We start from the raw sequence: 12935 nt of genomic DNA, 5'->3' as shown, positions 1-12935 counted from the left end.
AGAGGAAGCGACCACCTTTTCAGTCAAGCAATCTGCTACACTAAGGCAAATGCTGCTACTTGTTAGCACCTACGTGGCCTTGCGTTAGGCTGCCAGGCTGGGTTACAGGAGATCTAGCACGTACTGCGCGGCTGCTGCAGGCTTCATGTGGAAAATGCCAAATGCGAGTGCCTCGCTGCTCCTCCTGGGGATGGGGAACAAGAAGTCTCAACCTTGGCTGGAGTACTGGGAATTGGATCGCAGGCGATGCTCGGCTGGAACGGAAGAGCCAGCCCAGACAAAGTTAAGTTGCCGCTCGGGTCTGAGAGCAAAATACTTCTGCAGAACGTATTCTGGGTTTGCCTGCTTGGGCAGCTGCAGTCCACAGACTTTCTCAGCTTCGGTTTTCGTTTTGTTCCTCCTCCCCTTCCCCCTGCAGGGACTCTGCTCTGTGATGACCTTCCTCCCAGCCAAGGAGCATGTGGCTGCCTGTCTTGCTCTTCCTCCCCCTCTTTGAAACTCAGTATTTCCCTGCCAGCAGAGGGGCAAATGCTAGGTTTTCCCATCAGGTTTTTGGTGTTTGCTAATCCTGGGGCTTAACAATCGAGCACAAATACCAAGCTTAACTGTTCCTCTGTGAGCTCCCTCACCCAATTTATATCTTTATCACATGGGCCTTTATTAACGTAGTTTTAGAGCCTGGATGTTGCTGCAGTGCAGAATGACAGAGCGGTTCCTGCCTGGAGCCACGCTTAGCCATGCTCTCATGCGTGAAGACCCATGGTGTGTAACCTACCCCTGCACTACTGCTAGGTCCAAAATAGTCAAGACTTCCTAAAATCTCAATAATTAGCAGATGGTGGTTGCTCCTGATAAATGGTGCCAGGACGCATTCAAGTGGGGGAGGGTTTCTGCTGCTGAGAGCCGTGACGATGTCACCAGGGCTGGCAAAGCCCCAGAGCCTGTTGAAATTCAGTGGTAGGAGTGCAAAATTTCTCTTCAGATCCCAGGAATTGAGATTTTGTTGGCTTGACTTAGTCTGTTTCATCCTTTCACTGACGATGACCCACAACAAAAAAATGATGTTTGATATGAAATATCTTTTTCCTGGCCAAGCTAAACACTTTGACTCCCTCCTGCCCCTGGCACCTTACCAGCCACTTCAGAAAGCTCAGTGATGTTGCAATGGGTCATGGTGGTCTGGTACCGGTGCTGGGGGAGATCAAAGTCTCCCAGCTTGGCTGGTATCCCACATGGCAGGGGCTACTTGACTGTACCTTGGGCCACATGGGCCAGGGATGGAAAGGAGAACCCCACCTTCCTGCTAAGGCCCTCAGCCAGGCTGTAGGACACCTGCTTCCCAGTCCCTGCTTCAGCAAAGAGTTTGTTGCTTGAACAAGCTGGTGCACTCACACCTTCAGCAGCGTAAGTGCTCAGCCAGTCCAAATTGCCTCCTGCCTCAGTGCTTTACCCACCAGGCTGCTGGCTAAAACCTCAGCTGCTGCAGGAGGAGGTGGAGGTGTAATTTGCCTGCCTCCAGAATGACTCTTCCCCTCCAGCTGTGCTCTAGCAGGGTCAGTAAGTCATGCCCTTCACAGGCAAGGTCCTCCTAACCTGGGGGGGGGGGGTTGTGGGGGGGTATGCTCCTCAGGCTGTTGGGTGCTGAAGAAATTGAACAAGTGTTAATGGTTCCCTTGAAGTGCAGGAGGGTTAGACAAGGCTGGGTGCACTCTGGACCTTTACCAGAGGTGGGAAAATAATTTCAAAGCCTTGGTTCAAACAAGTTCAGGTACACCCAACCAATTTAGGGACATAATGTGAACTTGCTACTGGGCAAAAATATTTTGTCTATTTCTGAATTTTACTGCCTACTCCTTTGCTTTACAAAACAAGTGCCAGTTGGGTGTTACGGAGGACTGCTGCTTTTGAGCTGCTGATTCTTTCAAGGCCATGCTGAGGCCCAGGCTGCAGACGCACGGTATGGCCTAAATACCAGCCCTGGGTTCCAATTGCAACCTGTACGATTCCTCTGAGCAGCCACATACATCTGATGTGATGCAGCCATTTCCCGGTCTGGCCATCCCCAGCTCCCTCTGTGCACTGAGTAGAAGGAAACGGGCCCTTTCGAGGGACACCTCGTCTCCTCCGAGAGGGAGATTAGCATGGAAACCCTGCCCTTTCTCTCCGCTGACCTGAAGTGCAGCTGCCTGCTCATACGTGTCTGAGAGAAGGTGGAATGAACCCTGCTGCTTTCCGCTGCCATGGAGCGGCGTCTCTGCCATTAGGACCTCCGTGCCGGGCTGTGCAGTGGTCCTCTCTAAAGCCAGGACAAAAGTTTCATGCCATGTTAATCGCTGTTTCTGACCCCTCTATGACTCTCTTGCAGAAAAAATACATACAGGGGATCACACAGGTGGGCAAAATTGCCAATGGATTATACACATCCTGACAGTTCAAAACTGATGTTTTGACCTTTTTCAGAAACAGGTATTTTTTTGTGGGTTACGTGGCCCTTACTTTTAGAAAATGGATGCTAGCATAAAGCATATTATAATAATTATTTGTGAAATAATAATAGCATATTAATGGCATGCAAATTACTGATCTAGGAATCTAGCATGCCCATAACGATTCCTGTACTTTTAATGTCAACATTAAAAGCAACATCTAACTAACAGTGATAAGGCAAATTAATGTTAATAACAGTTTTGACACTAATAGCAAGTTATCATTATTTTAAAAATCTTTCCTGTTGCAAGGCTCAAACTGATTTTAAAAAAGCCGTAACACCTCTCAGCTCGCTGTAACTGACGCTTTTCCTACAACAGTGCAAGGAGATTTCATTCTTGTTCTTAGCAAAGGTCTCTGTGGTTGCACCAGATTTCCTACTCTGTGGCTGGGACACTAACTCAGTAAACAGGAGGCCACCTCCACCCCACCCCCCCAAAGACCTTTGCAGAGCAGCTTTTCTCTAATCAAATTCGGGGAAAATGTTTTATCAGCAAAGGGTTTTTAAAAATGCCATCAGTGTGCAGTGTTGAGTGGGTAGGGCCAGGGAATGGGATCAAGGCTTTGAAATTCTTTTCCTCTCTCTGCCCAGCCAAACTCATCTCGCCTCCTGTGGGTTTCACATGCTCTGTTAGCACTGGTTTTATTTATTCAGCACCTATGGCCACAGGACCATCCCACATGGGGAACACTCGCCAAGCTCTATGGAGAATAACTTACAGAGGAAGCACTCTTCATGTGGATGTAGTCAATGCAGGTAAACCTGGGCCTTTCATCAGAAGAGTTTACCCTCTTCGCCTCCCCGAGGAAAAGGATACTGTCAATGAACAAACTGCTAAATAAGCTATTTGTTTATATGGCTGGGACCGGAGTTACTCAGAAAGCACCTGCCTTTGCATGGGACAGATGTAGCTGTAAGGAGATTATAAAGATGCAAATCTCTGTTCTGAAGCCTTCACAGCCTAATTTTAGGCTTTTCTCAACTGAGTGGTAATCAACACAGCAAGTCATGGCAGAGAAAAGATGAGAACTCCAGTAAGAGGCAGGTACTACGTGCTTTGGTGGCACTGAGTTGACACAGCTGTGATGTGGGCTACTTAATTCACCAGGGGACTGTGAATCTTCCTGAAGCCTCGTTTATAAACAAAAACTCTGCTGAGGTCCTTTCAATAGAAGGTACCTTTCATGATGGGAAGTTGTTCAGGTATGAACTGATAAAAGTGACATGAAAGAACATTATGGGTGTGCTGGCTCTTTAAAAATATTCCAATAGTATCTGCTTCATGCTAGTCCTAAACTGTTTTTTCTGGCTTGCTGCCTCTATTGATGTTTTGCCTCAAACTGTAATCCATGAGCAGTTAAAGCTTTGCACAAGCCTCTTGCAAAGGGTTTGCTTTTAAGTGAGGAGGGAGCTGCCTGACTGCACGCCATGGTCTGAACATGTGCCTCTGAAGCATCCTGCTGTTCTGTGGGATTATTTGTCTCGCTCTTACTCTGCTCCCCTCAATTCACCCTGCACTGCTGGCTGCTCTCCTCCACGCTTGCTCACATTCCTGTGGACTGAGCAAAAGCGTCACTTGAAGCTTGCAACTAGGGCAGCATGTCCAAGATGATGCCTGTACTGACGGGTCTGGCTGGGGCCTGGGCTTTCACCAGAACACAGCTGCACAGAGAGCTTGTTGGAAAAGGACTGACTCCCAATGGGAAGGTCTAAGAAGGTCTGTTCAAACAAATGGTAACTTTTACATTCAAAATAAGCTTTGCTGTTGGTTTCAAGTAGCAAAGGGAAGTAGTACAAGGAAACAAAGTTTCCCAAGGTTTGGCAAGCTATCAGAACTGAAAGATGGGGGCCAGGACTCTTTTGGGGCTCTGAAGTGTCACTAACTCACCACGCACTCAGTGCATGACTTTGGTTTGAGCAGGTAAGGCCGGGGGGTTTCTCCCCAAAAGGGTGCTGCTACAGACTCTCAACTGCCTTTCCAAGGCACCTGGGGACCTTTGATAAACGGGCTCTGTGGAGCCAGCATGTACTGAAGAGAACTTTGAAAGTGCTTCAGTTCCACCTGAGCCCTCCCTGCAGTCAGTTAGATGAGCCTGGGCACTCGACATGTAAAATAATTTCCTGGAACTGTAAATCAGAAGTTTTTAAAGTTTTAGAAAACTGTCACCTTCTACTACTGCGTACAGAGCATGAAAAGAACTATGGAAAAACTTTTCAGTGTCCCTGTTTCCCTCGCCACCTCCAGTTTATTTCTCCCTGAGGTCTGTGTGGTCCCATTTAGTGCTAATGGGGAGAACAGACTGTGTCAGCCTGTTTGCTCGTGTGTTGCTGTTATGCAGCTCTACTGAATACAGTATCACATTCAGCATCGCACCTTCACAAAAGACAGAAATTATCCCAAGAAGCAACAGCCAGAAGTGCCAAATCCTCCTGCTGCAGTATTGGCATGCGTTATTGGATTCAGCAGGCAGGTTTGGCATTATCCTACCGTGCTGGCTTTCAAAACAAAGACTGCAGCAAAAGAATCTGCCCTTTATCTGCATTACAGAAGACAAATGAAAACCACTCAGACTGCCTGGGATGGCAGAATACCTACCCAGGCTCCGTCGGGTCCAAACAGCTCTAAAAAGTTGCCAATAAATTCCCTGGACTTTTCTTCCCATTTCTGAATGAGGTCATGGCTCTTCTCTTCCACCTTGTAAACAAATTCTTTTGATTTTTCCTCTACATTCTTGACTTTTTCTTTCATTTTGTCCACTTGGTTTTGAAAGCGATATTTCTTCTCCTGTTTTAAAAGTGTGGATGGAGATTAATATTAGAGACTTGAAAATAATTAGCCACTGACAGTTGAGAAGAAAAAAATTGCATTAATGTATCCTAATACATATGGCCTTGGTTAACTATTCTCACATTATTTTTATAAATGCAAATTTAACATTTGTGGGATGAAGTGCAGAAGGTACATATTGAAAAGACCATCTTGTGTGATTACTGCGTTTAATCCACTAAATGAATCTTTCCATATTTTCAGACTGAATGCACTTTGAAAATTATATGAATCTTGTGAAGGATACAAGTGAGAAATTAACAGCTCAAACTTAAGCAAAAGGCAGATCTCCCTGGGTTTCCTAGCAAATGCAGCCCACTGCTGACTTGCCAGCCTGGATGATAACTTGGACCAAAATGTCTCTTTGCTGGGATTTCTGCAGAGCAGAAGGAAAACTCTCTTCACCTCCAAGCCTGGCTAACACAGGAGCTTCTGGCTGCAACAGAAAGATGCGCATAGGCCAGTGGCTTGTGCCCAGCAGACTTGACAGCAATTAGGAGCTTGCCCTCTTTTCTAAGTCACACAGAAAAAGAGAGGGACAGGGAAGATAACGTTAGGGAGCTCTCATCAGGCCAAGCTTCTCAAATACTTCAGGGTTAAAGGGCTTTTGTCCTGAAATGCCTCTGTGCTCCTCAAAGGTACAGGACACACAGCTAACTTAACGCTGTGCCCTTGAAGGTGTAATGGTCTCTGTAGAAGCACAGATCACTATCAGCTTTTAATTTCCTGTGAACTTCATTTAATGGGCACTTGAATTTACTTTTAAAAAAATACTGTTTAGTGCTGAGGTGGGTTTTATTCTAGCTCATGAATCACTAGAAGAACCATCTTTGCAGGCCACAAGGCCAAACAAAATCCTCAAAGTCCAAAGAAACCGAACTCGCTTTGCACCTAATAGGTGACCAAGCCTTTCTTTAACAAGGAAACCATCACTCTTCTGTTGTGGTGAAATTGTGGGTTGTTTTTTTTTTTTTTAATTTTGAAACACAAATGGTCTTTGGTACAAATTAGTATGTCTGCATTTAAATTACTATAAGCTAAATAACCAAATGCCAGGAGGGACTTCAGGATACATCAGTGTCTTGAGACTGGGGGAAGCATACCTATGCAACAGTATCTTGACCTCAGAGCCTCTAAAGGATAAATTTGAGAACCCCCAAGGCATCCCGTATGCCTTAATTTAACGGGTATTTGCAATAGTGATCCTTCTGGGTGGAGTACTTACAAGCAGGATTTTGTAGAAGACTGAAAAAAACCCATAGTGAAATAAATATTTATGCCCTGTGATCTGTGATTTATCTGCCAGACTTCAAAATAAGAAACAAGTAAGCAAACCCCTCATGAAATGACACAATTTGGTCCTTCACAAGGGGGTTTCCCAGCTCCAGGGAAGGAGGGGGAAGTCCTCTTGCAAGCCAGTCCAATCACAGGAAAGATTTTGGTAATGTGGGTTATCTTGAGGCCTTAAGACTTGAAACAGAAAATGAAGGAAAGTAAACTTTCATTTCTGTTAAGTGTTTACTCCTCACTGGCGGCTAAGATGCAGTTCTGTATGTGGAAGCTGAATAATCTGAGCCATCTTTTCAAATGGGGCTCTTGCCCTACCTATTGTGGCTTCTGATCAGCATCATTTACGTACCAGCTTCCTAACACCCTTCCTTGTCTTTTAAAAACCATTTTAGCTTCCTCTAGTAATCTCACTGCTCAGCGGTTGGGGTGGTTTTTTTGGTTTTATCCCATCACATTGTAGAGAAAGTTTGGATATCAAAACCTTTGCTCTCTGTGCTGCCTTCTCACAACAGCAATAAAGAAAGAAACGGTGTCTTGGGTGAGTGGCTGAGAAGCCTGCGGTGGGTGGGGTGGGCCCCTTCCTAGTGTGTCATTAAGTCACCCACTCAAGGAGGAAGGGGGAGCAGCAGCTTTGTCACAAACGTGAAAGCATAAAATGGAAATGAAGCTGCTAATTAATAGGAACAATTAAAACTACCCTCAGCTTACCAGTTCCTTTTAAATTAAGTTCTTCCCAGCTATTTTAAAAGCAGCAAGAGGAAGATACCCTTTCTTAACCTTCACTCTACATTCGGGGTCCTAGGAGAGAGTGTTTCAGAGGCAAATGCAGATTGGTGTACTTACATTTATAAAACTAACATTCAGCTCTTTGGCGGTGTATCCTCGTTGGAGGTTGCGCCGGGCGTACACGTCATAGTCCCGGACGATCCTTGTGATGATATCTGATGTTGAGATACCTTCAGTTCTCTGCGTTGGTACGAACATTCCTGAGCAAAGTGGGAAAAGAAAGCCCGCTGAGAAAGCACGGCAGGACCAGGCACTGCGGCAGGTAGCTGAGGATGAACACAAAAATGCCTGACCAAAGCTAAGAGACTCACAATTCTGCCTTTCTTATTCCTCGTTCTTTCCTGTTGTTCCTGTGTGAGCTTAGGGAAGGCACTAGGTTGCTATACCGCTCATTTTTCCTCAAGTCTTCAGAAAGGCTAAAACTTGCCCTCTTCGCTGTGATGTGGAAGTCATTAGACTGGCAGGGGCTCCCGAGCCAAGAAGGCTAAACCTCGCAGTTGTGACAATTCACTGAGCAGTCCTTCCTATAAGTGTAGCCCTTATTTAATGTTATATAAAGGAGCAGGGGGTTGGCTTCCACTCCCGCTATTGAAAGGCCATTTGCTGCTCTGCTGTGTATTTCTACTCTCCCCTCCCCTCCTGTGCGGCACCACCTGATGGTCTTTGTTCTTCTGAGTAAAACAGACCAGCCTCTGGCCTTGGCCTAAGCCAGGAAGCGCCTTCAGGTAAAAGATGCGTTACAATAACTGGAAAACACCCTGGAGCTGCCGGTAGCTTGTAACAGGAAGATGAAGCGTAACGGCGGTATGAACAAACACAGATACACCGTGGGGACTGAAGGTATCCATAGCCCCCATTTCATGTCCACCTGGGCCATGTCAGTGGCTGCATAACCACTGTCCCTGCTCCGACAGATCCGTGCCTAATAAAACTGGCCATTTATTAATACTGCTTGTATTTTCCTCAACACACCTGAGGAATATATTGCTTTTTAATTGCTCCTCATCCAGACAGGATCACTTGAACTGTTAAAGCAAGTCACAAAGGCAGTAATAGAGCGTTAGCACACCTTGGTTTAGTAGTTAGATAGGGCTACAAAAATTACTACAATCACTTATATGTAATTGGAACATCAAGCTGCTGATGAGAGAGAGCTGTAAGATAAGACTGGAAATGGTTTTGCAAAACAAAGTAGTGCTTTGTCTTAAAAGGGTGGTATAGCTACTGGCAAATTAATCCTCGCACATTCACTTGAAGTAGGCAGGCATTGCTAGCTAATTTCGCAGGGTTAGAAAAAGATCTGGAGAAGGAATCAAGAAGCTTAGCAGCCTCTTGTGACTAAATGCTATAGGATATTCTTTCTTTCTGATCTGTAATTAATACTCTGCTGAAAACCAGATTATTTTAATCACGAGCAGAGAGGTTTCCCTGATCGTGCTTTTCAGGCTTGCAGCAGTCACTCAGGAAACTATTTTTGGAAGCAGTGAAAACCACTTTGAGCCAGAAGCCTTTTAAGATAGGAGCTACAAGAATATATGAACAAATCCAAACCCTACCCTTGCTAAGCCAAAAGTGGAATTGTTTTCAAGTAGATGCACAAACCCATGTATGAGAACATTACCTTTAGTCACTGATTTTGCTTTCATATGCTTCATGTGTTGGACTGATTCATGTTTTCCAAACTAATTGTTCACAGATGTGCAGAGGTTTAGTCAGTGCACCGTCACCCAGCTCACCATTGTCCATACGCCCTCCCACCCGCTGAAGGGACTGGGCAAATGGGAGCCCATGGGAATCTACACAAGGAGCTCCGCAGTTCCGATCTGCTTCTCTGCTCCCCAACAACCTGATGTGGGAAAACGGGAGTACTGGAACTAAGGAAAATGCACAAGTGCATCCACAGCATTGGTCTATTTAAAACAAAACACCCTAGGAGAACGGGGAAATTCACTATTGTAATAATGCTGTTCTGGAGCGTTATGACTATTACAGCACTAGATCTTAAAACTCTTCACAAATAAGGTAACATTATTCCCAGTTTATATGTAAAAAAAATTCAGCCATACAAGACGGAAGTCACTCCTCCAGCATGTCGCAGTGACGGACATGGGACAGACCACAAGTCCCTGAAGCTGTAAGTCCATACTCTGTTCTGCAAATGAAGTTTGAATTTCTCATCAGGATGTGTGCGCACTGCACCCCTGCCCCACAACAGCAGAGAAGGATGTGCCAGGTTTGGGCACTCTCCAACTCAGTCTGGTAATGATGCAGTGACACCAAGGGCTCCTGTCATGTTGTCCTGCGCACTCAGCACCTAATAGAAGAAAGGCAACATAGCTGCCTGGCCAGCACATATCCTGTTTGTCCCTCGGTGACCCGTCCTTACCAGAGGTACCTTTGTTCCACTGCCTAGTGAAGTAAGCTGGTGCTGGCTCTGAAACTGTAAAACAGCAGTTCCCAAAGGAGGGTTGTGAGTCTGACACCACAGTGAGGTTTGCAAGTGGAAAAAGATCAAGAATTGCTGCTATAAAAAGCTTATTCTTTCAGCTCAGGGTCAGTACCTGGTCTACTGCTGTCATTGTATAGCTTGAGAAGGTCACTTTGCATGACAAATTATCATCAGGCAGATTTGCTCTGGAATTTTTTTAAGCCTCCAATATACATGTTTATGTAGACCAGGAAGAGGATGGATTTGCCAGTGTTCAGGGCAGCACCTCCAGGGAGCAGAAGAAAGGTACGATCTGTTCCTCCTCCCGTGCTGTTCACTGTGTTAGGACAGCTGCTGCTAGCAAACAGGGCTTAATACTGTCTCCTCAGATTTAATTCAGCTTCCTTGAACTGAAGAGATACAAACTCCTGATGACTTCAGCATGGTCATGTTCAACGTAATATGGTAGTCAACCAAACTGCTAAATAGTCATGGCAAATGAATCATGCTGATACTGATTTAAACCCTCTGCCAGTGTAGTAAAAAGAACCCTCAGTGCAAATCAGAAGTGGATCCTAATGACTCCTGAAGGCTGCCTGTGCTTGCCTGTATTCAGGACTGGGCTGTGTCAAGGAGTCATCAGTTTGTGGTTATCAACAAACCACTGAAGTTGGCTGGGCTGCTGTGGGAACTGAACTTATTTTCCTTGGTTCAGAGCTCTAATTGAGCACCCTGAAATTGTTTAAAAAACTCAGATGAGACTCTTCCCTGACAGATCTGAATGGTTTCCTGGGGTTATGGCAGGAATTCAGCCAAGGACATCCTTTGTGGCTTTACAAAGTGAACCTTTCTGCTGAAGTCAGCAGTACCTACCATTAGGGCATAAGAGAACGCTCTACTGCTCCTCTCCCAGCAGTCGAGGTGAAAAGGCAGTAAAAGAATTTGAGTTGAGGCTGAAAAGGAAGGTGCTAAAAATGTAAAGTTGCCCTTACCTGCCTCCTTTATGTGTTTGTATACATCATCCGAGCCAGCGGAGGAGTACGGGATGTCATCGTGGGCTACAAAGTCAATCTGCCAGTGAACAGAAGAAGAATCACATGCCACCATCACTGAATTTTGGTTCAGTGGGGGATCGTTGTGGAGGATCATCTCTTTTCTTTACTTCAGCTGACTTGCTTTTGACATTCTCATCCTAAAGCCATCACCTAGAATATTGCACTAGATTTAGGCCTACAATTGCTGTGTTGTATGACCAATTATGAAAGAACAGAAAGCTTGTCTCCAGAAGCACTGCCATTAACACATCGCTCTGGCTGGCTCTCTGTGATATTCTGTAGAAAACCTAAGACACCCATTCCTGCTTTTACTGCTACTGGAAGAGCTAAGTCAAGTGGCAAAGCCTTGGCTTTCAAAACCATGGAGGCAGGATTATTGATTCTGCCTCCTTAGGGCTGTGCATATATACGTGTATACCTAGTACTGTCATGCTGTCCATTCGTTACCCAGTGATATGGACACTAAAATACATCCTAGTTAATTATGCTTTTGTTAAGACTTATATATATTGCAAGACAGTCAATAGCACATAAGAAATTATATCCTGCCTTTTAGAGGACATATGACATTTTTATGTATTTCTGGCCAGTTATTGCACTTGTTGACATTAATAAGAAACGTGCCTTTAATTCAGGACTTTAACAGGACTTTAGTCACTACGTGATAACTGTTCTGGTTCATGATCTCCTTTCCTGAAAGTCAATTTGTGAATAATTCTTCAGTGTTATTGTGCCATTCAAAAATCCCACTACAGAAACCATCTCAGCATCCTGAGGAAAAAAAAGGCAAGACAAATACAACATTTTCTGACAAAGACAGAGGCAAGCAATGCCATGTACCTAATTTCAGTGACGGGAATTAACTGAATTAAATAATTTGCTCCAGCTAATAGAATTTCACAGGCTTGCTGTTTATTCTCAACTGTCAGTCTACAAAGCGGAAGGGAGGGATAAGGGGAGAAATGTACCTTATGTTTTTCAAGGAACTCAGGTGTCAGTGTCCAGGGTGCATCTCTGATGACCTCATCCACATAACGACAGTGTCTGAGGGCTTCATATCGTTCAGTTTCATTCATCACAGTGAAGCCTTTGAATTTATGAGTTAAATCATCACTGCAAACTAAAATATGGAAATATCAACAAAATGGCTCTACACTCAGTAGAATTAGCATGATCAGCAGTTAATTATTTCCTGATAATTCCATTAAGCACTTAGTTATTAGCTTAGCTAGTTTTGGGGTGCTCCAGGGCATCTAAGAGTTCTGTTCAGGGTTGGCAGGTACAACCACAGATTTCTGAGCAATCCTTCCCTTTCTGGAGCTGCAGCCAGAGCCCAAGTGAGATACTGTAGGACACCTCAAGCGGTACTATAGGCACATGTTGAGGCAAATCAATCCCACTATAAGTGGGGATTTCATGGGCTGTGAAATTTCAAGGGTGATGGACAATGCTTTAAAAACAATCAAAAAGTGCACTGTCAGCAGTTACAGAGTGCTCACAAATGTCATGTAACACAAAATGGTCGAGGCAGGAAGGCACCACTGGACATCACCTAATCCAAACCCCTCCTCAGAGCAGGGTCAACTACAGCAGGTTGCTCAGGGCCATGTCCAGTTGAGCTTCCAAAGATGGAGACCCCTCAGCCTCTCTGGGTCTCCTGTTCCCACTTTTTGTTCTTATGTAAACAATGCCCTAAACGATGAATTTGCCAACAAAGCTCTAAATCACAGTAGAACAGTTTCTCACTAAATAAACACTGATGGAAAACAAGTCAACGCAGAGTTTATAGGAATCTGTCTCTGAGTTTAGCTTTGAGTTCAGCAGGTTTCATAGAAAGAGAAGTAAGGCTTATGCCATGTTCAAATGGGAAATCGCAGAAGGAAGCCCCATGGAAAGGACTGGGAGAAGCTGTATGCTCTAGTGGAATGAGCAAGTCCAGAAATCCTGCATCTTTAACTCTGGATGTACCAATACTTTGTCACATTGCTTTTAACACAGGTGTTGCTTCCCCTCATTTTACCAGAGGACTATAAAAGCTAGGTATTATCTTTCTACCCACAT

The 12935-nt window shown here is 44.8% G+C and overlaps 1 protein-coding gene across 1 annotated transcript in view; it reads right to left on the bottom strand.

Annotated features, from left to right (window-relative positions):
- Nucleotides 1-12935, bottom strand: part of PCYT1B (phosphate cytidylyltransferase 1B, choline) — a 33412-nt gene that overhangs the window by 3755 nt on the left and 16722 nt on the right. The window contains exons 4-7 of the mRNA XM_075520916.1: nt 11843-11994; nt 10812-10890; nt 7449-7591; nt 5085-5273 (exon numbers count right to left, since the gene is read on the bottom strand). Of these exons, the coding sequence (XP_075377031.1) occupies nt 5085-5273; nt 7449-7591; nt 10812-10890; nt 11843-11994 (563 nt within the window). The remainder of the gene's footprint in view (nt 1-5084; nt 5274-7448; nt 7592-10811; nt 10891-11842; nt 11995-12935) is intronic.

The sequence above is a fragment of the Mycteria americana genome, chromosome 1 (genome assembly GCF_035582795.1).
Source record: "Mycteria americana isolate JAX WOST 10 ecotype Jacksonville Zoo and Gardens chromosome 1, USCA_MyAme_1.0, whole genome shotgun sequence".
Lineage (NCBI taxonomy): Eukaryota > Metazoa > Chordata > Aves > Ciconiiformes > Ciconiidae > Mycteria > Mycteria americana.
Note: the sequence above shows the minus strand (reverse complement) of the source record. Positions and strands in the feature narration are given on the sequence as shown.